This window comes from Syngnathoides biaculeatus, chromosome 3 (genome assembly GCF_019802595.1).
Source record: "Syngnathoides biaculeatus isolate LvHL_M chromosome 3, ASM1980259v1, whole genome shotgun sequence".
Lineage (NCBI taxonomy): Eukaryota > Metazoa > Chordata > Actinopteri > Syngnathiformes > Syngnathidae > Syngnathoides > Syngnathoides biaculeatus.
In genome coordinates, this window is record NC_084642.1 from 36,226,510 (window position 1) to 36,248,779 (window position 22,270).

The 22,270-nt window shown below is 40.0% G+C and overlaps 1 protein-coding gene across 5 annotated transcripts in view; it reads right to left on the bottom strand.

Moving 5' to 3' along the window:
* Positions 1–433: 433 nt before the first annotated feature.
* LOC133498592 (serine/threonine-protein kinase BRSK2-like) overlaps positions 434–22,270 on the bottom strand; it is a 159,876-nt gene continuing 138,039 nt past the window's right edge. For 3 of the 5 annotated variants that reach the window (XM_061815631.1, XM_061815630.1, XM_061815634.1), the window contains 6 exons: positions 17,859–18,516; positions 16,660–16,708; positions 16,264–16,387; positions 14,682–14,862; positions 11,184–11,276; positions 434–2,830 (listed from right to left, as the gene is read on the bottom strand). In XM_061815631.1, coding sequence (XP_061671615.1) covers positions 2,607–2,830; positions 11,184–11,276; positions 14,682–14,862; positions 16,264–16,387; positions 16,660–16,708; positions 17,859–18,516 — 1,329 coding nt within the window. In that variant the 3' untranslated portion in view covers positions 434–2,606. The remainder of the gene's footprint in view (positions 2,831–11,183; positions 11,277–14,681; positions 14,863–16,263; positions 16,388–16,659; positions 16,709–17,858; positions 18,517–22,270) is intronic. The other 2 variants (XM_061815635.1, XM_061815632.1) reach the window with 2 other exon arrangements.

A 22,270-nucleotide genomic window follows, 5' to 3' on the forward strand; every position in this document is an offset into this window, starting at 1 on the left:
GGGCGTTGACACACTCTTATCTGTTATCTGTTCTAAAACTTATACATCTGTAACTCTTATAAGGAATAGTTCCTATAAACAGAATGTCTCTTGTTATTGTTACTTTGTTGTTCTTTGTTCACAATGTCGTACTCGGGCAGCACCAACTGCCAGAGAAAAATTCTTTGTGTGTTTTTACACACTTGGCCAATAAAGCAGATTATGATTATCCTTATCTATTAGTGTCGAGGCTGGCCCTATTTTGTGTCATCCTCAAAATGTATTTTTTTTTTCAAGATCTAAAACATTTGATTAAATTTCAGAAAGTGTACTCTCCAAAATTAGGTCATGTGCTCAGCCCACCCAAAGTGATGCCCTTGAGAAACCTCAAATCGAATAGTTCTAGTAAAGGCATATCCAGCTCCAAAGTCAATTTATTTATTTCCTTTAGCACTGAAGTTGTTCACAGTAACATCACAAGGGAAAGCATTGCCAGTGGAGATCCTACTCAGTTATGCCATTTGGTGTGCTCTGGATTCCCAATGTAGAAAAGGAGGAAAGCGAACAATGAAAGATATTGCTTTAAAAATCTCTCTGATTAGACAAATGGCCACTCAGCCGACTGTGTCACCTGGTCACCAGCAAGGTCCCATGTGGAGAGACAGAAGTAGGGAAGATGAATTGTGTGCTAACGGTATGCACAGTCAATCAAAAGGTTCAAGGACAGTGATAAACTATGAATAAATAAAACAAAGGTACATTGACAACATAAATAAGCTGAAAGAGAAACTGGACCAGGAGAACAAGTCCTTTAACGACATGCAAAGAAAAGACAAATGCTGAACATGCAAACAGCCTCAGGAGGTCAAAGGTAACAAGTAATCATCCTCGATGTTTAAACAAGTTTGTAAGTAAACCTGTCCTATCTATAGGATGAGCTGTTGATAAAATCTGAGTCATCACACACACTGGCAATTAGCAATAAAGAGATACTTCCTTTCAAAGAGCTACGTCTACATTCTTACTTTACGGAAAAGGATTTCCCCTGAAGATATATTACATGGTTTCTATCACCCAATGATGGAAAAAAAAATGAAACCCCACCAAAGGTCTCTGTGACCAAATAAGTTAAACCAATAAATATGGCTAAAGCAAATCATTTGACAAAAAAAATGTTTCTTCAAATTACATATAAATAAGTGAAAATAAATTAAGAATGAAAATAAAGTAAAAAAAATAGACACACTGATTCAGTGTTGTCTTAAGCTTGCAGTAGATCATAAAAATAATAATAATTTAAATGTAGGGCTGAAATGTTGTGGTACACTCATTAAAAGTGCTAAAGAAAAATGTGACATCTCATCAGTGAGGCCCAGTCCCAACAGGTCAAGACAAACAAACAATGCATGACAGTTCCCTTCTCATTCCACAAAGTGTTTGCAAAATATCCCATCATTTAATGCTCATGATCGATCATCAAAATCTGTACTTTTTTTATAATTAGTGATTTTAGCATGATCATGTTGAAAATCCGAAATCTAAAAACAGCAGTGGGGATGCAAATCCAGATAGATAAATCAATTGGTAAATTGTAGCAAACTTTGACAGCTGATTGAATACAGAATATTTTAAACTAATCTTTTTTACCCTCATCCACCTTATCCACCATCTTTGTCAATTTTTTTGTAATTTTAGGATTTAATGCTTTATTGTTATTTTTTTTAAGCTTCTGATGTGCCCAGGCCTTGACTAGAGAGAACTTCTAAATAAATCTAAAACACGTCACAACAACAGTTTCTGTGCCTACTAAACAATCATTAGTCTGTACAACAGAAGATCATTAATATATGCAACATCCGGAGCCCTGCACAAGTTTGGGGCTACATTTTAAACAAACAACAAAATTTTTAAAAATCCCGTCATTCATAAAAAAAAGAGAACTCAATCAAGAATCCAAGCCCGCATAGTTGGTCAATCTCCATTTGTCTCTCTTTCCTTTCTATGATCTTGTGCAAGTCATTACATCCTGCATGTTATGTGTACTGTACACAGGCGTGTATTTATGTAGGTAAACACATGGAAGGAACTGAAGCAAAATTAAGGTACAAGATGTGTGTGAATTGACAAACATCACTGTCTTAAGGCTTTTTTTGTTGTTGTTTTTACAACTGTTCTAGGTAGAGGGTGGTGTGGTGTGGTTTGGTGAAATGGACTGGGAGAGGGCTTGAAGAGAGGAAAGTGGAGTGAAGTAGGGGATGGTGCTCAAGTCTTTTCATCAGACGCTCGCAGTGATGAAGGCCGGTCTCAAGGAGGCGCCAAGGTTAATAGTTATTGTGGATGATCCCTGGTGGCAGAAACAAGTCAAGCTATCAAACATGGGAGGAGCAAACAAAATCAGTGAACACCCCGCAGAACTCGTGACAGATGGCTGAGCCAACAAAGCTACAATACATTGACTATGAATCAAATTAAATAGCTATATCCATGATGCTGTATAAAATCCAGAGGCAAATATGTAGTTGTTGATTTGTGTGTCCCAGCTAAAGGGCAACATGAGCAGCTCTCCATCTTGTTCCTGGCCTGTTAACCACCTTTTTTAAAATCTAGACATGCACAGATACTGTTCCTTAAAGTTGTTCCTGTGTCCTGTTGCTGGTGGCCATCTTTGTTTTGTCTTTGCCAGCAGGGCATTTCGAGTCATTGGGCGGGGACTGGTGGGGCCTGCCGCCAGAAGCATGCTTGGTAGGGGAGCTAGACTCGACGGGAGCACCAGGGGTGTGGGAGGCTTGGGTGTTCTTGTCGTCTGTAAAAAGCTGTTTAATTACGTCAAAGAAGTTACTCAACGGGCTGCCTACACAGACGGATAAAGAAAAGAAAAACAGAGAGAGAGAGAGAGAGAGAGAGAAAACAATAAAAAAAAATGAGCAATGGGTTTAACATGGAGAGAGGAATGAGAAGACAAGTGGAGCTTGAGAAAACGAGACTTTTGTAAATGGCAACATCTTGGAGGAATGTGTAAATTTGTCTGAGCTCACACATTGTTTACGATCACACATTATCTGCTCTGACTTAAAGAATCTATCTATCCATTTTCTGACCCATTTATCCTCATAAGGGTCCTGGGAGTGCCAGAGCCTATCCCAGCTATCAACGGGCAGTAGGCATGGTACACCCTGAACTGGTTGCTAGCCAACCACAGGGCAGACTTAAAGTATCATTTTGCTTTGACTGGGTATGCCTGGATCAGACTACAACATAAATTTGATCTCTTACAATGGCATTGAGGCTGACTCCTGCAATGTCTAGAACATCTACACTTGCAATAGTATTCCGTCGTTTACGATCACTGGGCTAATCTTGTCAAATCAGTCTGTTAGAGGAGGCAAATACCATTTCATTGCTCTACGATACATCCTTTACCATGGTACAGTTGACGACTGCAATGTTTTGTATTGGGGAAAAAAAGAGGAAAAAATGTGTCACATCACGTCATCTCTACCAAGTGGTTCGGAGAAGACATGTTAGATTCTACAAAAAGACCTTGAAATAATATTTCGTTACTTTTAATTAATCCATCCATCCATCCATTTCCCGTTTGTCCCGGTTGGGTCGCAGGGGAAGCAGCCTCAGCAAGGATACCCAGACTTCCCTTTCCCCAGCCACTTCTTGCAGGTCTTCCGGTGGGATCCTGAGGCGTTCCAAGGCTAGCCGAGAGACATAGTCTCTCCAGCGAGTTCTTGGTCTCTTTCTGTTGCGACATGCCTAGAGCACCTCACCAGGGAGGCGTCCGGGAGGCATCCGGATCAGATGTCCCTGCCACCTCATCTGTCTCCTTTCAATGCGGAGGAGCACCGGCTCGACACTGAGCCCCACCCGGACGACCAAGCTTCTCACCCTATCTCTAACCACGCTGTGGAGGAAACTCATTTTGACCTCTTATATCCGGCATCTTGTTCTTTCAGTCACGACACACAGCTTGTGCCCATAGGTGAGGGTAGGAACGTAGATCAACTGGTAAATTTAGAGCTTCGCCTTTCGACTTAGCTCCTTTTTCCCCACAACGAACCGATACAAAGTCCGCATCACTGGAGACACTGCACGGATCCGTCTGCCGCGGCCATGTATTGTGAGATTTTGGGTAACAACCTCTTTCCCTCAGTCAGAGCATTGAAGATGGGTCGTAGCTATGTCTTTCAACATGACAATGACCCAAAGCACACAGCCAGGAAAACCAAGGCGTGGCTCCGTAAGAAGTATATCAAGGTTCTTGCATGGCCTAGCCAGTCTCCAGACATAAACCCAATAGAAAATCTTTGGAGGGAGCGGAAACTCTGTGTTTCTCAGCGACAGCCCAGAAATCTGTCTGATCTAGAGATGATCTGTGTGGAGGAGTGGGCCAAAATCCCTCCTGCAGTGTGTGCAAACTTGGTGAACAACTACAGAAAACATTTGACTTCTGTAATTGCAAACAAAGTCCACTGTGCCAAATATTAACATTGGTTTTCTTAGGTGTTCAAATACTTATTTCTTCTCCATTTACAGGGATCAATGTATTCTCTTCAGGCAGTCTTCATCCTTATTAAAGGCATTTTTAAAAACATCAGACGATTAACTGGACAAAATCAAGCACCCTCACAAAAACAGCAAAATCTTGGACTCCTGCAGATCAAATCCCAAATTACCCTATTCCCATTGGAAATATTACATATTTAGGTATGAATATCTCATCAAATCTCAAAGAGCTAACCAATCTAAACTATGCACTACATCTGGAAACAATCTTAGCTAATTTTAAAATGCTGGGTTAAAATAAAAATGTTATGTCAAATAAATTATTTATTTTGAATGATTCCATTTAAGACCACAATTACTGGCTGCTGGCGAGGACGGAGTACCAGGCATGGTGCTCAGAGCATGTGCCCAGCAGGTGTCCAGCCTGTTGCCCTGACACCTGCCATTATGAAGTGTGAGGCTGGTTCTCAAGTACATCAAAGACTGCCAACCCCCAACCTCGCCTCCGACCAGTTCGCATACCGGCATACAATCAGGATAGATCTGCATGCTGTGTTGAGTCAGCTTGAACAACTGCAGAGCTACACTAGGATGCTCTTTGTGGATTATAGCCCAGATTTTTAATCCAATCATTCCAGACATTCTGATGATGAAACTGGAAATCTTAGGCCTCCCTCCTCTCACATGCACCTGGATCAAGGACTTCTTGACTAACAGATGCCAGACTGTGAGAATCGGGTCCCACCTTTCCTCCACCTATACACCGAGCACCGGCTCACCACAAGGCTGCTTGCTAAACCCCCTCCTGGACTGTCTCTATACCTTTGACTGCAACCCAGGGCTGGGCGCGTGTCCGCGGTTGCGCTGATTGGAAGGTGCACACCTGCGCCTTATGCAGCCTGATTATGCTATGGATTTATATGACCGCGATGACAACTGGCCGGGCCAGTTCGTATGATCTTCATGTCCCATTCATGTGCTCCGGTATCCCTGATTGAACCTGTGTGTACCGACCTTCGTCCGTTCTCCGACCAACCCCGTAAGCCTGACTCCTTCGATACTTCTGCCTGCGTTGATTGTTCTCCCGTGTACCGACTCCTGCCTGTCCGCTCATCTGTTCTCTTCGCCCGACGTCCGAACTACCGCTGCTGCACCGGACTGCCTGCTCAATCCCCTACCTCTGCATATAATAAACGTGTCTCTTCTTGAACTACCTTGCGTCTTCCGAGTTCCTGCATTTGGGTCCTACTCTCGTTTCCGATGGGACGTGACAGCATCTTTTTAAAAGAATAATATGCTCTTGTATTCTGCAAGTAATCACAACGAGGTGGATGGTCAGTGCATGTAATAACATCCTTACAGCTCATTATATTTTTAACGTTTTTTGTAAAATGAAAAAAAACATTTCATTAGCTTCAATGCTCGACTCAATGGCTGTACACAAATCACTTGGCTACGCTTTCCAAGAGAACTGGTTAACCTGGAATATACTTAAGCATTACTTGTGGGAGATTAATCATCAATAGATCAATTATAAAATTAGAGGTGTTTTCAATAATATCTTGTTTTTTCTCATCCAACTTGGCTGATAGGTTTGAAAAATTCATCAGTGTCCCCCATAATTTAGTGTATGTTCCAGCGGTAAAAAAAAAAAAAAAAAAAAATCAATATGAATCAAAATGGGGCAGCACGGTGGGGGAACTTTTTAGAGCGTTGGCCTCACAGTTCTGAAAACTGGGGTTCAAATCCCAGCCCACCTGTGTAGCGTTTGCATGTTCTCCTCGTGCCTCTATGTCTTTTCCTTCAGGCACTCCGGTTTCCTCCCACATCCCCGAAACACACAACATTAAGTGGACACTCTGAATTTCCCCTAGGTGTGAGTCTATCCCAGCACTCCGGCAACCCTTGTGAGGATAAGCGGCTCTGAAAATGGATGGGTGGATGACTCAAAATGCATCACAGCTAACCATGTTGTCTGAATCTCATATTGGTGAGAGGCATGTGCAAAAATGCAAACTATACTGTTTGCTGCACAGATTAATACATGAAACACTGCTAATGACCATAATGATGAAACACAATGCAAATTCTTAATAGGAAAATGCAATGGCTGTTCTATCTCGCTAAAGCACAGCAGGAATTTATGTAACTTCACATGGTGAAAAGATGAGCTGTTTTAACATACTGTATCTGTTTACTATCTGCAAGGTCACCATTGTGTTATTTAGGGTAAAAAAAAAAAAATGATTGACTGGTTCATTAGTCATTTGGATGAAGTTGAGGAAGGACCACAATTTCACTATATCTGAACTGCAGCCAGTGATTGTCCATGGTCTCAATAGGTTGATTTGATCCATATCCCAGTGTAGTTACTACAAATATTGAAACCAGACCAAACAAACCCCAACTTGGGGAAAATAAACTATAACTATGGTTCGATAAAGACGGCCCAAACTCAATCAACCATAAAACAGAATTGAAGACACTATACAAATACAGAGGAGACATTGTATGTTGTCATGAAGAAACATCGGTGAGGGCTCATGAGTGTCAAATTAATGGCAATGTTTGCATCAGTCTCATTTTCCTTTGCTGAGATGGAGAGCTAAGTGGAACAGTCCAAGACATTTCATGACATTTCATTCAATTTTTTACAATCACCTAAACAACTTGCACAGTGATCATTTTGTCATTCATGCACAGTTAATCCATTCTGGTTTATTTGAAATATCTACACTCTGATATTGTCTTATGTTTTGCCATAATTCAGAATTATTTGATGAAATTCCATGCAATCAAGTGTAGACAGAAAAATGGACACGAATCTGTGATTTTCAAATCCTCTGATTTGCTTTCGTTGGCCACATGAAAACATTTGGGGGATCTGGCCCCAGGGCCTTGCTTTAAGACTTTTGGTGTAGACTGCAAAAAAAGGGAAAAATGAACAACCTGCTGTATGCCTAATGTCATTGCAAGAGGGAGGTCTTGTATATTGTAATGAGAATTGAATATTTATTTACATATTGTTAGTCTTAATATTGTTTTGATATTTGTTGTGTTTCATGTTCGATACAATGTACAGCAATTTCTTACAGCTTGGGCTGTTTTCTAAAGTCCCCCAGATATCAGGCACGGCAAAGAGCCGTCCTTTATTGTAGAAAAGTCTTCCAAAGCTCCTTTTAGCTCATCATCTTGCTTCCATCACAACAACATCCATCCATTAAGACAAAGGCAATTGGTAAGTGCAATAAGAAAATTCAAGAGTGGAATCAAACATGCATCAGTACAGCAGACAAATAAATGCACATTTACTTATGCTTCAGGTTAATCTCCAAATGTCTGTCATCTTGTTGACCTGTTTGGCGTTATTAACTTACCATGCTATTCTCTCCAGAAACACAGGGACTTGCATTCATTAAACATCACGTGTTACCATGGTGAATTTTGAAAATGGAAAGCTGATGAGGAAGGACGCACAACACAGTGTTAACTACCATGCAAAGTTTTGCAGAGGTATATGTATAATATCACAGACAGACTAACACAAATGTTTCTTTTAATTAAAACATAACAAATCAGACTTTTCGTATGCATATAGCCACTTTTTCATGCAGTACATGATGCAGTGTTCTTTCTTTTATTATTCACTGGTCAAATATATTAATATTATTCTCATTTTAAAATGTTATCAAGGGCCAAGTTCATTCACAATGCCATTGACGTGTTTCTTTTGAAATAATGCCTCCGTGGTTTGGTTGCAAGATGCCAGCTGGTTGCAGCAAGGTTCATTCTGATTCCCCTTATGCAACTAGCAAACTAAACCTAAATCAACTGTATACTCTGCTGTTTACTGCCAAATAGCCAGCATAAATTTGGCCACTATCTTTAAGAAACAAAACTAACTACGTTGTTAAAAGTAACTGCTAATCAACCAAAAATTCATTTTCAAGGGAGTCTGCTGTAAATGCATGATTATTTCTATAGCTTACTCACACACGTTCAGGTACAGATGTTAGTGTAAACAGGGTGTGATGGTGACTGCTTCCAGGATGTTGCCAGTGTGGGTCAAAGCCAAATGTAAGATTTTTTTTGCCTTGATATTCTAGCCACTCTGGGTCTTACCGCGCTTGGAGGTTTTCCTTAGAAAAGGGGTTGAGCATTGACAGCCATCTGAGAGCAAACGCCACTGTCAGTACAGCTACTGTTTTTCATAAAAGAAAAATTGTTTAAAAAATATACATCGTCATGAGCGATACGTCTCGGCATGTGGTGCTCTATAATACAACTGATAATTGAAAGAAAGCTGAGAAAAATAGAAAGAAAATCCAAAGTAGCCTCCAGGTTTTATATACTAATTAGGAAAAATAATCTTATCCGAACAGTAATTAGTGCATATTTTAATGCATGCATATTTTATAGTTCCTTTGAAAGGTGAAGGAAATTCCTTTAACACATCCTACTCAACATTGTGTTAAAACATACCGGTCAAAAGAATTTTTATATGAGGTCTGATAATTTCCTCCAACACTGAATGGATTGAAATATTCTGAGCAATCATGTGATCTGTGACATTGATGCACTACAACACACAATACAGTATTAAACATCAGGCACATGCCCACATAGACCCAAAGTGGTGTACAAGCGCCTACCCTTTTTCTTTACCCTTTTTTTTCAGTATGCAAAATGTGCCTTTTTTGCTAAGACCCTTTAATTTAGTCATTCATCAATATCTGAAAGAAATGAAAAATTAAACACCCACTCTCATGAAAATGACGTTTTGATATTTGAGGGACATATATTTGAGTCCTTGGGAGAATTAAATATATGCTCCCATGTCAATTGACTAGGGGTTAATCTGAGTTACTTTAAGTAGTGTGTGCTGACTCCCATTAAACAAGAATTTGAATGTGATCGGTTAATCCTAACCACATCCACATTAACCCTATAGAGGGGGTGTGCACTTGTAAAATCATGTGTCTCAGTTGTTTATTTTTCCTTCCCCCTCTCTATTTTTTCAATAAATTGACCAGGTTGTAGGTTTTAAAATAGCCAATCATTTTTCGAAATTATTTATCTTTGTCATTTTTTTGCATATCAGAAAAAATACCATTTGAGACTACAATGTACACTGTTCTTTTACCTGCTTTTCAAACAGTTAAATTATTGTCCATGTTGATTGTGTAAACAGAAATCACTACAAAAAAATTACATACACATAACTTTTTTTTTCTTAATTGTGTGAATAATTTTGGCTGTGGGTGCGTGCCTTGTTTTGCCTTGAGTACCTGCCACCAAAAATGTCTGTGCACGTGCCTGCTAAACATGCTGTAATTCAGAAAACTGTATCATATTGCAAGCAGCACATCCAGAACCAACCACACAGAGTTTGGCACAGCTAGAGCCGCCCATGCTACTGTTAACCATGCCAAACTCTATGTGTAAAAATAGCTGTGTTCACATTTAACTTGGCATGCAAGTTGTTCATTGTTCCAAGTGAGATCAGGGAGATGCTGTGGATGATAAGAAGCAAGTGTGTATAGACAAGACAAATGACAGAAAGATAAGCTGCAATGTGAGATTCCACATCCACACAAACTGCAGAAGAAATTGAATAATTGGCCAGTAATGATCAACCTGAAGTCAGGACTATTTTGCTGTTTATTTTATATAGGAAAGTGTTGTAATGAGGGCTGGTCGCAAATTTTCCTCTTGTAATTCAATTATTTAATTTCACTTATTTATTTACTTATTATACAACTCTATATGGGGCCACAGCTAAGTCTAGAATCTGTCGATCAGCACTCATTTTGGCCGAGAGGCTCTCAGAGGACAGTGATTCTCTTCTACAGCTATTGTTCTTGTTTTTTTTTAATATGTTAAGATTCTTCATATTTGAAAATAATATTTCAGAGAAAATGTTTCATTTTTATAAGCATATTAGTTGTTTGGACGCATCATAACCTAACAAAATATTTGGGAGTATTTTTAATTTTTTTTTGTTCCTGTCCAACTGTAGTGCCCAAAATCTAGACTACGTTTTTGACTTATGTGCTGATAGCAGCATTGTCAGCAACACATTAAAACAAAGCAGTGTGATGACATTAAGGTGAGTTGTTACTCTGCTTCACTACCAGAAGGGGTCATTATCAAATTGATTACCAAAGAAAAATGAAGAGAATGCTACAACGTCACACTAAGACACAAAAATGTGAAATCATACTTTGGTTTTCTTTTTTTTTTAATCTGTCTGTTTATAGGCAGCTCAAAACACCCAGTCCATTCTAAAATATGATTGTGTACCATAATTTCTGATTCATGGGTTCAGGTAGGTCAGCGGTTAGCAAAATGATAACTTCTCTGAATAAACAAAGGATAATGTAAATTCAAAGCCAATCATTTAAATATCTGTGTTTTCTTCTCAAGGGAATGACTCATAGTGGGGATGGATGGCCCTTTACACATTTCGAGCCCTGTGACTACCTCATACAGAGTGTGTGTGTGTATGTGTGTGTGTTGGAGAACATGGTATGTTGACGACGACATGCACGTTGGGATGTTGTGTGCAAAAGCAGTTGCTGTGTGGGCCAAAGCGGAGTGTGGCTGCGATCAGTGCCAGGATGGCGAGTGAAGCAGGAGGGAGCTGTGAGGAAAAGCTTTGGGGCATATAAAGGCAGAGTAGGTGGATTTACCAGATATCTGGGGCTGTATGCCGGGCTGGTCATTGGAGCTGAGCAACTGGGCCTGAATAATCTCCACCACACGCTTGAAACGACGGCTGGGACCTGATGATTGAGCAAAATATTGTGAGAAGACATGAAGTGTTATGAAAGACACCCAGAGAGGAAAATATTACATGTAACACCCTTGATTTAAATCCAGCCAGATTGAAGTACGTATAATATGGTTTTAGTGTGATATTGTCATTTTGTAAGCATTGTGTCATCCTGTCTATCCTTTTTGACAACCACAACCTCACATTTTCTTATTAAAATAAATTTTTTTTGGCAGGATTCCAGAGGGAAACCCTGGTATCTGAACTCACACAAAAAAGGGGAGAACAGGCAAGGTACATACAGAACTTTTTTGCTTTAAGGTAGTTTTTTTTTTTTTTATATAACAAACAGGGATTGCATATTGTAGATGACTGCCCCTTCTTTTGGGCCATCCCGACTTGCTGTGGATGTGCAGCCTTAAACTTGATGGAGACGGCCCCACCCCTTTTTCTAGAAACGAACATACATGCGTTTGAGCAGAGCACAGAACACAAGTTATTAGAGAGATCCTGTTAAGGATTGTTGTGGAATCTAATGGATAAGTTTCCAATCACGCCATCTTGTGTGCCATAGAGGTCAGAGAACACAGGTGATCGGTGAAGCGTGAAGTTTTTTTCTATAGTTAATTTATCCGATTGGTCTAACGGTGGTGGTGGTGACAACATTGAAAATCTATCCATAGGTTACCCAGCACTATGCTGGACACTATCAACACGCATATGGGAAAAACAGAGACTCAGGTTTGACATATTGATCCACTACTGACAGTTGTATTGCAGACCAACGATCAGACCTGATGAAATACTCCATTGAGTGATGAATTATAGCACATTTCTTCTGTTTGTCTTACTTGAGTAATGGTTTTTCCTCCCAATCAGTGCCTTGACCATTAACTATCAGATCCCCACAGTATCAGGAATACAAAGTAGTCAAAAACCAAATCAGGCTCTCTGCGAGGTCATTTTATTACAAAAGAAATGTTAATGGTCAGAATGGTTCGGCTGCAGAGCCCACTGTAATAAAAATAGGTCTCATGAATATCAGATCATTCCACTTTAAAGCCTCCCTTAAGACCATAACCTTGATATAATCGGTCTTTATGACCAAATTGACCAATGACCAAATAAATTTTGAGCATTGAATAAAGCTCCTCCAAACTTTCCAGGATCACGTCGCGTTCATCCAATAGGGTCTGTGGCATCAATCATATCCCTGAATCTACTCAGAACTTCAGTCTGAAATTGAACATTGACTTCTAAGCATTTAAGGTTCTCATTATGTGAACCGAGCATGGCTGTTGATTTAACGACCTGTTATCTACTGTCCTCTTGACCCATACTTGAGTTGAATGAATTCTCAGAATTTGTGAACTAGTAGGTAAAATTTAATCAGAGAGTTTATCTGTCCATTGTGTGAGCTGCTCATTGGGATGTTGGAGTCTATCCCGGCTATCTTTGGGCAGGAGGCGGGGTACACCCACAACTGGTTGCCAGCCAATCACAGGGCATATCAACAAACAACCATTTGCAATGACATTCACACCTAAGAGCAATTTTAGAGTCCTCAATTAACCTAGCAGGCATGTTTTTGGGAATGTGGGAGGAAACTGGACTACACGGAGAAAACCCATGCAGGTAGAGGAGAGAACATGCAACTCCACATAGGCGAGGCTGGGATTTGAATTTTAACCAGACATCTGCAGTAATAATATTGCTTAAACTACTACTGCGCTGAAGGATTTCTCCATTCTCCATTTGGGCTTCACTACTCTGGAATGACGTGGAACTGTGGAAGACTTGTTAGAGCATCTCCCTAACAGTTCTGAGGACCAGAGTTCAAATCCCGGCCTTGACTGTGTGGTGTTTGCATGTTCTATCGTCCCTGCGTGAGTTTTCTCTGAGCACTCCGGTTTCCTCCAACATCCCAAAAACATGCAACATTAATTGGACACTCTAAATTTCCCCGAGGTGTGATTGTGAGTGTGCCTGTTTATCTCTATGTGCCCTGCGATTGGCTCACAGCCAGTTTAGGGTGTACCCTGCCTCTTGTCTGATGACAGCTGGGATAGGCTCTAGCACTCCCGTGACCCTCGTGAGGATAAACGGCTAAGAAAATGTTTGGATGGTTGTTAATTATGCGCCCAGCAATGGAGTGGCAACTAGTTCAGAGTGTAAACCTCTTTCTGCCCTAAGACAGTTTAATAAGAATAAAATAAATTGTTTATAAGCACTGCCTAGTTTGTTGGATTAAAAAAAATATTTTCAAAATGGGAGCGACCAAAGAAGCATGTTTGGGGGCTGTTGACGAACCCCGAAGATGAATCCAAACACTGCTAAAATTTGAAAGCCACCCCCCATTTTTTTTCAAACTGTATGTTTTTTTAAAACAATTGGAAAAGTTTAGGGCCACAGAACTTGGTTCTAACGTAATACTTTGATAAGAAAAATAAAGCACCCTCTATTGGAAGTGTCATGGTTTGCTCCATTCACCCCTATCACTTCCACCTCTAGGAAACAATTCAAACTGGAATGACAAAAGTTAATTGTTGTGTCATGTACATGGGATGCTTTAAAACCAAGGTGCAGGTGAATAGTTTATTGGCTGGTATAGGCATTTGGAGACAATTTTCTGGGCTAAAATGAAATCCTCGCAGCCCTAAAGCTAAGATTCTTGAATTACCGCAAGGTGGTTCCATGGATGATCATATAAGGCACTGTGCACAATGCTGGTTACAATTACTGCTGACATTTCAATTATGGGTGGCACGGTGGCACAGCTAGAAAGCATTGGCCTCACAGTTCTAAGGTTCAGGGTATAATCCCAGCCCCACCTATGTGGAGTTTGCATGTTCTCCCCATGCCTGTGTAGGTTGGGCACTCCAGTTTTCTCCCACATCCCAAAAACATTAATTGGAGACTCTAAATTGCCCTTAGGTGTGATGATGAGTGCGACTATTGTCTGTCTCCATGTGCCCTGTGATTGGCTGGCAACCATTTCAGGGTGTCCCCCGCCTCCAGCCCATTGACAGCTAGGATAGGCTCCAGCACTTCCGTGGCCCTTGTGAGGATAAGCAGCTCAGAAAATGGATGGGTGGATGAATTAATATGGACTCCTTTGAAATTGAAGCCTACAGATATTTCCTCTTCGTATTTATCTCATACTCTGCAGTCAAGTGGAATACGATTTGGCAAATGAATTAAAAATGCATTTCACCCAAGTTTAAGGCAGTCAAAAATTCTCATAATACAAAGAAGACTGTAATATTTTACAGTGGATTTGTGAACTAAATTTAGTTTACTTTTGAGCATTCACTTTAATTAATTGTTTTCTTTTGAAGGTTTTTCAACATTTAGTTAATTTAATGACCAGTCACAGGGTAATAAAATAGTGATGTGCAATACACTTGTAGCTGACCTGAGAGGAGTGTGAAGGTGACAGAGTAGATGCCATTCTCCTTGGTGGCAGTGACACTCTCTGAGTAGGTGATGTCCACTTGGAACTTTACAGGCTTCTGGAAAACTGTTGGACCAGCTGTGGACTTGTACTCAGCTCGAAAACTTGTCTGGGATATGACACTGTGGCTCAAACTGGGGATCTGAGGAGGAGAGCAGAACACTTAAGGATGACTGAAGCAGATTTTATTGCAGCATGGAGCAAAACAAAACAAAAAGAAGGAAAACGGGAGATAAAGTAACAAAATACTCGATGTTACATGAAAGCACACCGTGACATGTGGCAGTTTCAGTCAGGGGTGTCTTGATCCGATCTTTGAGATCGGAAATTGGTCCGATATCAACAATAAAACCAAGTATTGGATTGGATCAGACTAGATGTAAATGCTCAGATTTTACCATTCGTGCACAATGTATTAAAAATACAATTGACGAGCGAATGAAGATCATCAATGAACACAGAACACTCCTATCTTTCAAAATAATGAATAGTGGTACATGAACGCTGCATAAGGATAGAAATAAAATAAATAAAACAATACTCTGAGGCATAAATTCTTCAAACCCTGTGAAAAACACATTTTATAAACTATCTTTGATCATCTCTTCTTCTAACTTTATTACTGAATGTTTATTACATTGGACACTGCCCCTAAAAGATCTTATTTCGATATAGTTTTGTTACGAGTTTGGTAATGCAATGAAGTACTTAGTATATAGTAAACCTATTGAGTATAAATAAATATGTATATAAATATGTATTCCCCTCCAAATATATTGGACCACCTGACATTTTTGCTGTAGATTAACACATTGGGGTTTTTCATCACCTCGGTAAAGGTTTTCTGAATTGTCAGTCCATTTAACTTTCCGTCAGAGTTTCTTTTCTCTATACTTTATTCATAAACACATTTCAGTCCGACCTTCCTTTTCCTCAAAGATTGGTTTGGATGTTTTGGTACAGTCTCTGTACCATTGCTCATGCATTCCTCTAAAAATGGATTGGTATACATTGAGTACCACCCTGTTTTTGGAGCCTTTACAGCTCACACATTTTTTACATTATCATTACTATCGGTATTTTTCTTTCCTGTTTTGGTTAGGGTCTGGGATTGAACCCGGGTCCTCAGAACTGTGAAGCCAACCCTTTCCAGCTGCAGCACCGTACCGTCCACCGTCATTGTGTGGGGGAATATGTTCTGTGCGGCTTTTGGACACAAAAATACAAAATATATCATACATAGGCATTTTAAAATTGGATTGATCATTGAAGGATTTTCAAGATTCACGTTGGGAGAAGGGATGTAACCCCCACAAATAATGAGGGAACACTATTTTCATCAGCTTCACCACTGCCTTTTTTTTTTTACTCGGACAACATTATTGTTTTGCTGTTTATTACACCTTTAACGGGTGAATTCATACAAAAGCTGTCATCTTCTAAGTTATGTATTATATCGAACTGTAAATACCCGTAAATAAAAGCTGAAATGTTGATCACTGATACGAATACTTTTCAAGAAGAGACAGCGAAAGAGACCTACAGAGAGGAAAGCATGGACGATGTCTGCCTTTATGGAGCTGAGAGGTTTGTCTTTGATCACGATGAAGATCTGCTCCTCCTTCTCCAGGTTGATGAAGTTACCAAACCAGGACTTTTTTGCAAGTCTACATAAAAATAACATAGATAGCATCAAAACCCGAACTTACAAAACAGGTATTTAAATAATCTTGCACTTCTGCAACTAATACTCCTTTTTGAAAAGTGTCACAAATAATCAATACAGGAAGTTTCATTTGCATCAATTTATAAAAAAAAAAAAAGTCCAAAAACGGGCAACTCGTACAGTTACAAATACTTACAAAATAAGTTCTCAATTCAAAATACTGTGTCAAATACCGGGGAATCATAATGTGTAGTGTAGTGCTGTGCTACTCACTCTGGAGAAGAGTCTGGGGTGAGACTGGACATGTCTTCCTGTGTGGGAACTGCACATGCAAGAACTTAGTCAGTACACGTTTGAATGTGTGTGTGTCTTGAGAGCTAATTTCGAAAACATGAAGAAAGGTGTTTTATTTTAGTTTTATATTTCCGTGCCAGTTTTTATTGATGGAATGCAAAACATTCAATTCATCAGCATCCAAGCAACAATGTAAACAGTGTGAGTGCACACTCAACAGTAAACTGATTTTGCTGTCTCTCTGAGTAGTACAGTCCTTCCTCATGTGAGTTAATTTGGTTTTCCTGTAAAAATGTGTGTTCCTGTAGAAAAATCATGTTTCAAGTCCTACTCCACATGTAAAGTGCCTTGAGAAAACATGTGTTGTTCTTTTGCATTGTTAAACAAGCTCAGACTGAACCATTAAAATGATTTAAAAGCATAACGTTCTGATTTGTAAAATGCACATACCTGGGAAAACAAATGTAGTTTTGCTCAAAATAATCTAAAGTATTTTTTAATGCTTTGGAAACGATCTGCATAATTTCTGTATTCCAACATCATATTATGTTATGTTTCATCATCACCAAGTTTGCCCGTTTTATTATGTTTACAGTATGAAAGACAGCGCATTTTCAAGATGACTTTCTGAAAGTTATTAAACATGATTAAAATGATCTCAACTATTTCAGTCAATCACATCTCAGCTTTCAGCCATATATAACTGTGACTGGTGGTCAAAAGTAATTATCCCAATCTAATTTGAATTACTATTACTGTAATTGATTTTCAAAAATTTTCAGGGTTGAAAAATTCAATGCTTGTTTGAAGGTTTTTTTTATTTTTGTTTTGAAAATCTTAATGGTTGACCCCTTCCACAGCAAGAAATTTAATCACAGCTCCTTGCTTCTGACGGGCATCAAATAATGAGCTCAATTCCAAAATGGTAGGAAGAAGACAGACTTAAACAAAACTTTTGTTTAAGACAACACACTTTCAAATAAGTATTTATACTATAAACAATTGAACTTTTTAAAACAAAAATATTTTCCCTCATTGTATCTATGCATACTGCTGTGTTCAATGTACTGTATGGATTGCATTAATTTTTGGCTCACTTCTTTTGTTGACTAACAAACTATGAGATACATACTGAACAAACTCAGTCGCAATACGTCAACCCTCTACTACAAAACTACCTTGCATTTTCCTGCGATGAAAACGTGGTGATCCCAGGAAGCTGTTCTTGATGGAGTTGAGGCGCGTCCTCCAGGGCATGCCCCCAATTGAGGGGCTCGGTGGAGGTGTTGGGCTAGGTGTCCCAGTTGGGCTGTCCTTTGGTGTGTGCACTGGGGTGCCTTTGGGAGTGGGGAGAGGGCTTCCTCTGGGGGAAGGATGGGGGGTAACCTGTGAGTTGGGGAAAGATTTGCCATTGTGGTCAGGGTGTAGGTGGTGGCGGCGCAGGGGTGACATAGGAGGGACGGGAGACAGAGGAATGGAAAGCTTTGGGGGAATACTAAGGGGAGGGAGGTGCCTCACACGGGGGCTGTTGGGGATGCAGGGTGCTAAAGGCTGGATGGGTGTGGAGGGCTCTGACTTGGGTGTGGAGGCAGTCTGGATTGTGTTGGGGAGTGGGTTGGATCTGGTAGACAGCAGAGGCTTCTCAGACACTTTGGGCTTGGCAGGGAGGGTCTGGGTGCGAGGATGCATAAGGGGAGACCCCATCCTAGGCTGGAAGGAATTGGGTGTACGAGGCCCCACCCCATTAAGGCGGACCTCAAGGGAGTGGGTGGGGCTGCAGTTGGGGGACTGACACAGGTCTGAGGACTGGGGTGGAATGAAAAAACGCCGGTTGGGCTGTGATTTGCCATGCACCGGTAAACATGACAACAAAGTCAGCCAAGAGAAAGAGCGGCAGCCAGGGAAACACCGTGGCCCAGTAAAAGTTAATTCCCATGAATAAAACAGCAGGAGAAACAAACAAAAAAAAAAAACAAAAGAAGCGTGGGGCAGATGGCAGGAGGCGGTGAGAGTGCAAGAAAGAAAGAAAAACAGAACATGCAATTAGCAAAGTAATCATCAGCCAATCATGGGGCAGCAGGATTTATGATGCAATAACTGCAGAGATGCACCGAGATCAAAACAACTGACAGTTTTTGCCACTTTGAAATGTTACATATTAATGGCAGTTCTACAAGTTTTAGTTAGAGATACATTTATTTTTCCCCCCAAGGGTTTTTTTTTTTTTACCTACATCATTGTTCAATCAAATTCATTTGTCTTCGTAAAACAGTCAGTCGTGTAGTTTGGATTTTTTTCCCCGCTTGGATCCAACAAAGGCACTCCAAGCCGAAAATATCGGTGCATCCCTAAACTAATGGCGAGTGAACTAGTTGAACGCTAATAAAGCTTAATCCTCCACTCAAGATAGCAGAGTGCATGCATTGGAGTGCTGTACTGTAGATACACAAGGCTGTGGAATGAGTGAACAGGTCAAAACAGTGTAACCCACAGCTGAACGAACTGCAACCGCTCCAGTCTGACGTCACCACCCAGTTTGTTCTTATGGTAACATTATCAAGACAACTGACAACTGCTTTACCACAAACGTCATTTTACATTCTAGAAGTGTATGTCTGTGTATGTGAAAATGGCATAAAACAATCAGCCTCATGAAAAAAAATGTAACTTAATGTCTACATGTGCCACAGATCAGCACATGGTCACTTGGGATATTTGTTTGATGAACATTTTGATGATTACCAATACTCTTTTTTTTTTTGATAAATGTTATGAATCTGCTAATTGTAGTGAAAAAATCAGGATAAATCAGCAAAATGATAGAATGATACTATAGCCAAAGTTACCAAAACCAATTCTATTGCCATGTCAGAATTTGATAAAGTTGACCAAGAAACTGTTGAGAAACCGGTTCAGCATCTGAAATGATCAACGAGGTTTCTTGATTCAATACCATCTGCGTTTTTCAAAGCTATTGTGAAGTCTGTGCTCGCTGATTTGCAGCAAATGATCATTTGCTCACTTCAGTCAGGCCAGTTTCCTAATGGTCTTAAAGAAGCTGCAGGACACTAAAAAATAGAATGCTGGGAGCCTTCCTGTTAGCAAGCTGTAGACCCATCAAAAAAAAAAACAATCGGAACCTTTAATATATAACTGGATGAACCCAAAATTTCTTCAACTGAACCACATTGAAACTGAGATAATTGTTTTGGGCAATAAAGAAAAAAGGATCGCTGTCAATAAATATCTGGAGTCACTCTCTTCGAAATCCAAAGACCAAGTCCAAAACCTTCGTGTACTGATAGAGTCCAACCTAACTTTCAACAGTCATATCAAATCAATTATAAAAACTGACTTCTTATCCATATCTAGAATGAAGGTTTGTATGTGCAAAGCAGAGCAATAGAACCTAATCCATGCTTTTATTTACAGTGAAGAAAATAAGTATTTGAACACCCTGCTATATTGCAAGTTCTCCCACTTAGAAAGCATGGAGGGGTCTAAAATTTTAATCGTAGGTGCATGTCCACTGTGAGTGAGATAATCTAAAAAGAAAAATCCAGAAATCACAATGTATGATTTTTTTTAACGATTTATTTGTGTGATACAGCTGAAAACCTGAGAAAATCAATGTTAATATTTGGTACAGTAGCCTTTGTTTGCAATTACAGAGGTCAAATGTTTCCTGAAGTTGTTCACGAGGTTTGCATACACTGCAGGAGGGATTTTGGCCCACTCCTCCACACAGATCTTCTCTAGATCAAACAGGTTTCTGGGCTGTCACTGAGAAACACAGAGTTTCAGCTCCCGCCAAAGATTTTCTATTGGGTTTAGGCCATGCCTGAACCTTGATATGCTTCTTACGGAGCCCCTCCTTGGTTTTCCTGGATTTGTGCTTCAGGTCATTGTCATGTAGAACGACCCAGCCACGATCCAGCTTCAATGCTCTGACTGAGGGAAAGAGGTTGTTCCCCAAAATCTCACAATACATGGCCGTGGTCATCCTATCCTTAATACAGTGCAGTCGTCCTGTCCTATGTGCAGAAAAACAGTCCCAAAGCATGATGCTACCACCCCCATGCTTCACAGTAGGGATGGTGTTCTTGGGATGGAACATTTGTCTTCCTCCAAACACGGTTAGTGGAATTATGACCAAAAAGTTCAATTATGTTCTCAGCTAACCACAAAACTTTCTCCCATGACTCCTCTGTATCATTCAAATGGTCCTTGGCAAACTTAAGATGGGCCTTGACCTGTGCTGGTTTCAGCAGGGGAACCTCCCGTGCCATGTGTGTTTTCAAACCATGACGTCTTAGTGTATTACCAACAGTCACCTTGGAAACAGTGGTCCCAGCTCTTTGTCATTGACCAAGTCTTTTAAAGGTGGACTAAGAGGTCTTTGAGGGTCAGAATTCTAGCTGATAGACAGGTGTTCAAATACTTATTTGCAGCTGTATCACACAAATAAATCATCAAAAAAGCATACATTGCGATTTCTGGATTTTTCTTTTTAGATTATCTCTCTCACAGTGGACATGCACCTACGATGAAAATTTCAGACCCCTCCATGATTTGTAAATGGGAGAACTTGCAATATAGCAGGGTGTTCCAATACTTATCTTATTCACTGTGCAAGTACACTTGAGTATTGCAGTGATCTTTTGACTGGACTCCCCCAAAAGAACATTAAACAGCTGCAGCTCATTCAAAACGCTGCAGCTCGAGTTCTGATCGGAAGAAAGAGGTCAGAGGGTATTATTACAATTCGAAAGTTTTTCCACTGGCTTGAATAGAATAAATTTAAAGTATTGTTATCGATCTATAAATCACTAAGCGGTTCAAGTTCTGAATACAAGAATGATATGCTTAGGTAACATAAAAGCAATCGGGCTCTGAGATCGAGAAACTCAGGACAAATAGTGGAGCACAAAGTCCAAAGCAAGCATGGTGATGCAGCATTTCACTGCACACAGATGGAATAAGTTGCTAACAGAACTGTTGTTAGGTCCAATTTTGTATGTTTTTATGTCTAGGTTTAAAACTAGTCTTTTATTCGCATGCTTTTATAGTGCATTTCCACTTTTAAATATTTCTTGGACTGTACACTTTTTTTTAATTGCACTTTTAATGTTTATAAGCTGTTTTTTAAAATACTTTTAAATATGTGAACCATACTGAGTTACCGTATATAAAAAAAGTATATACATTTGTTGTGCTTTGCTTTGCTTTTTGCTGCTTTTTGTTGCCCTTTGCTTTACTCAGCAGGTGTGGTCCAATGGTTAAGATGATCGCCTGACACTGGGGGAGCTACAGTAAATTTAAGACCCCGACTGGACACTGGACATTATCCTGAACTCACAGCTGTGGTGTCCTTGAGGAAGACATTGATACCTGTACTGCTCTCAGATGCTTCAGCTGCCCCCTGTTCCCGGGTTCCACTAACGATTGTGTGTGTTCGGAGAACAAATTTCATATGCATTTTCATGACAATAAAGATGATTCTTCTTTTTTCCTTTATTTGAGGTGTCAAAATTCATTCATTCATTTTTCATATTGCATATCCTCACTGGCGTCCCAGGTGTTCAGGAGC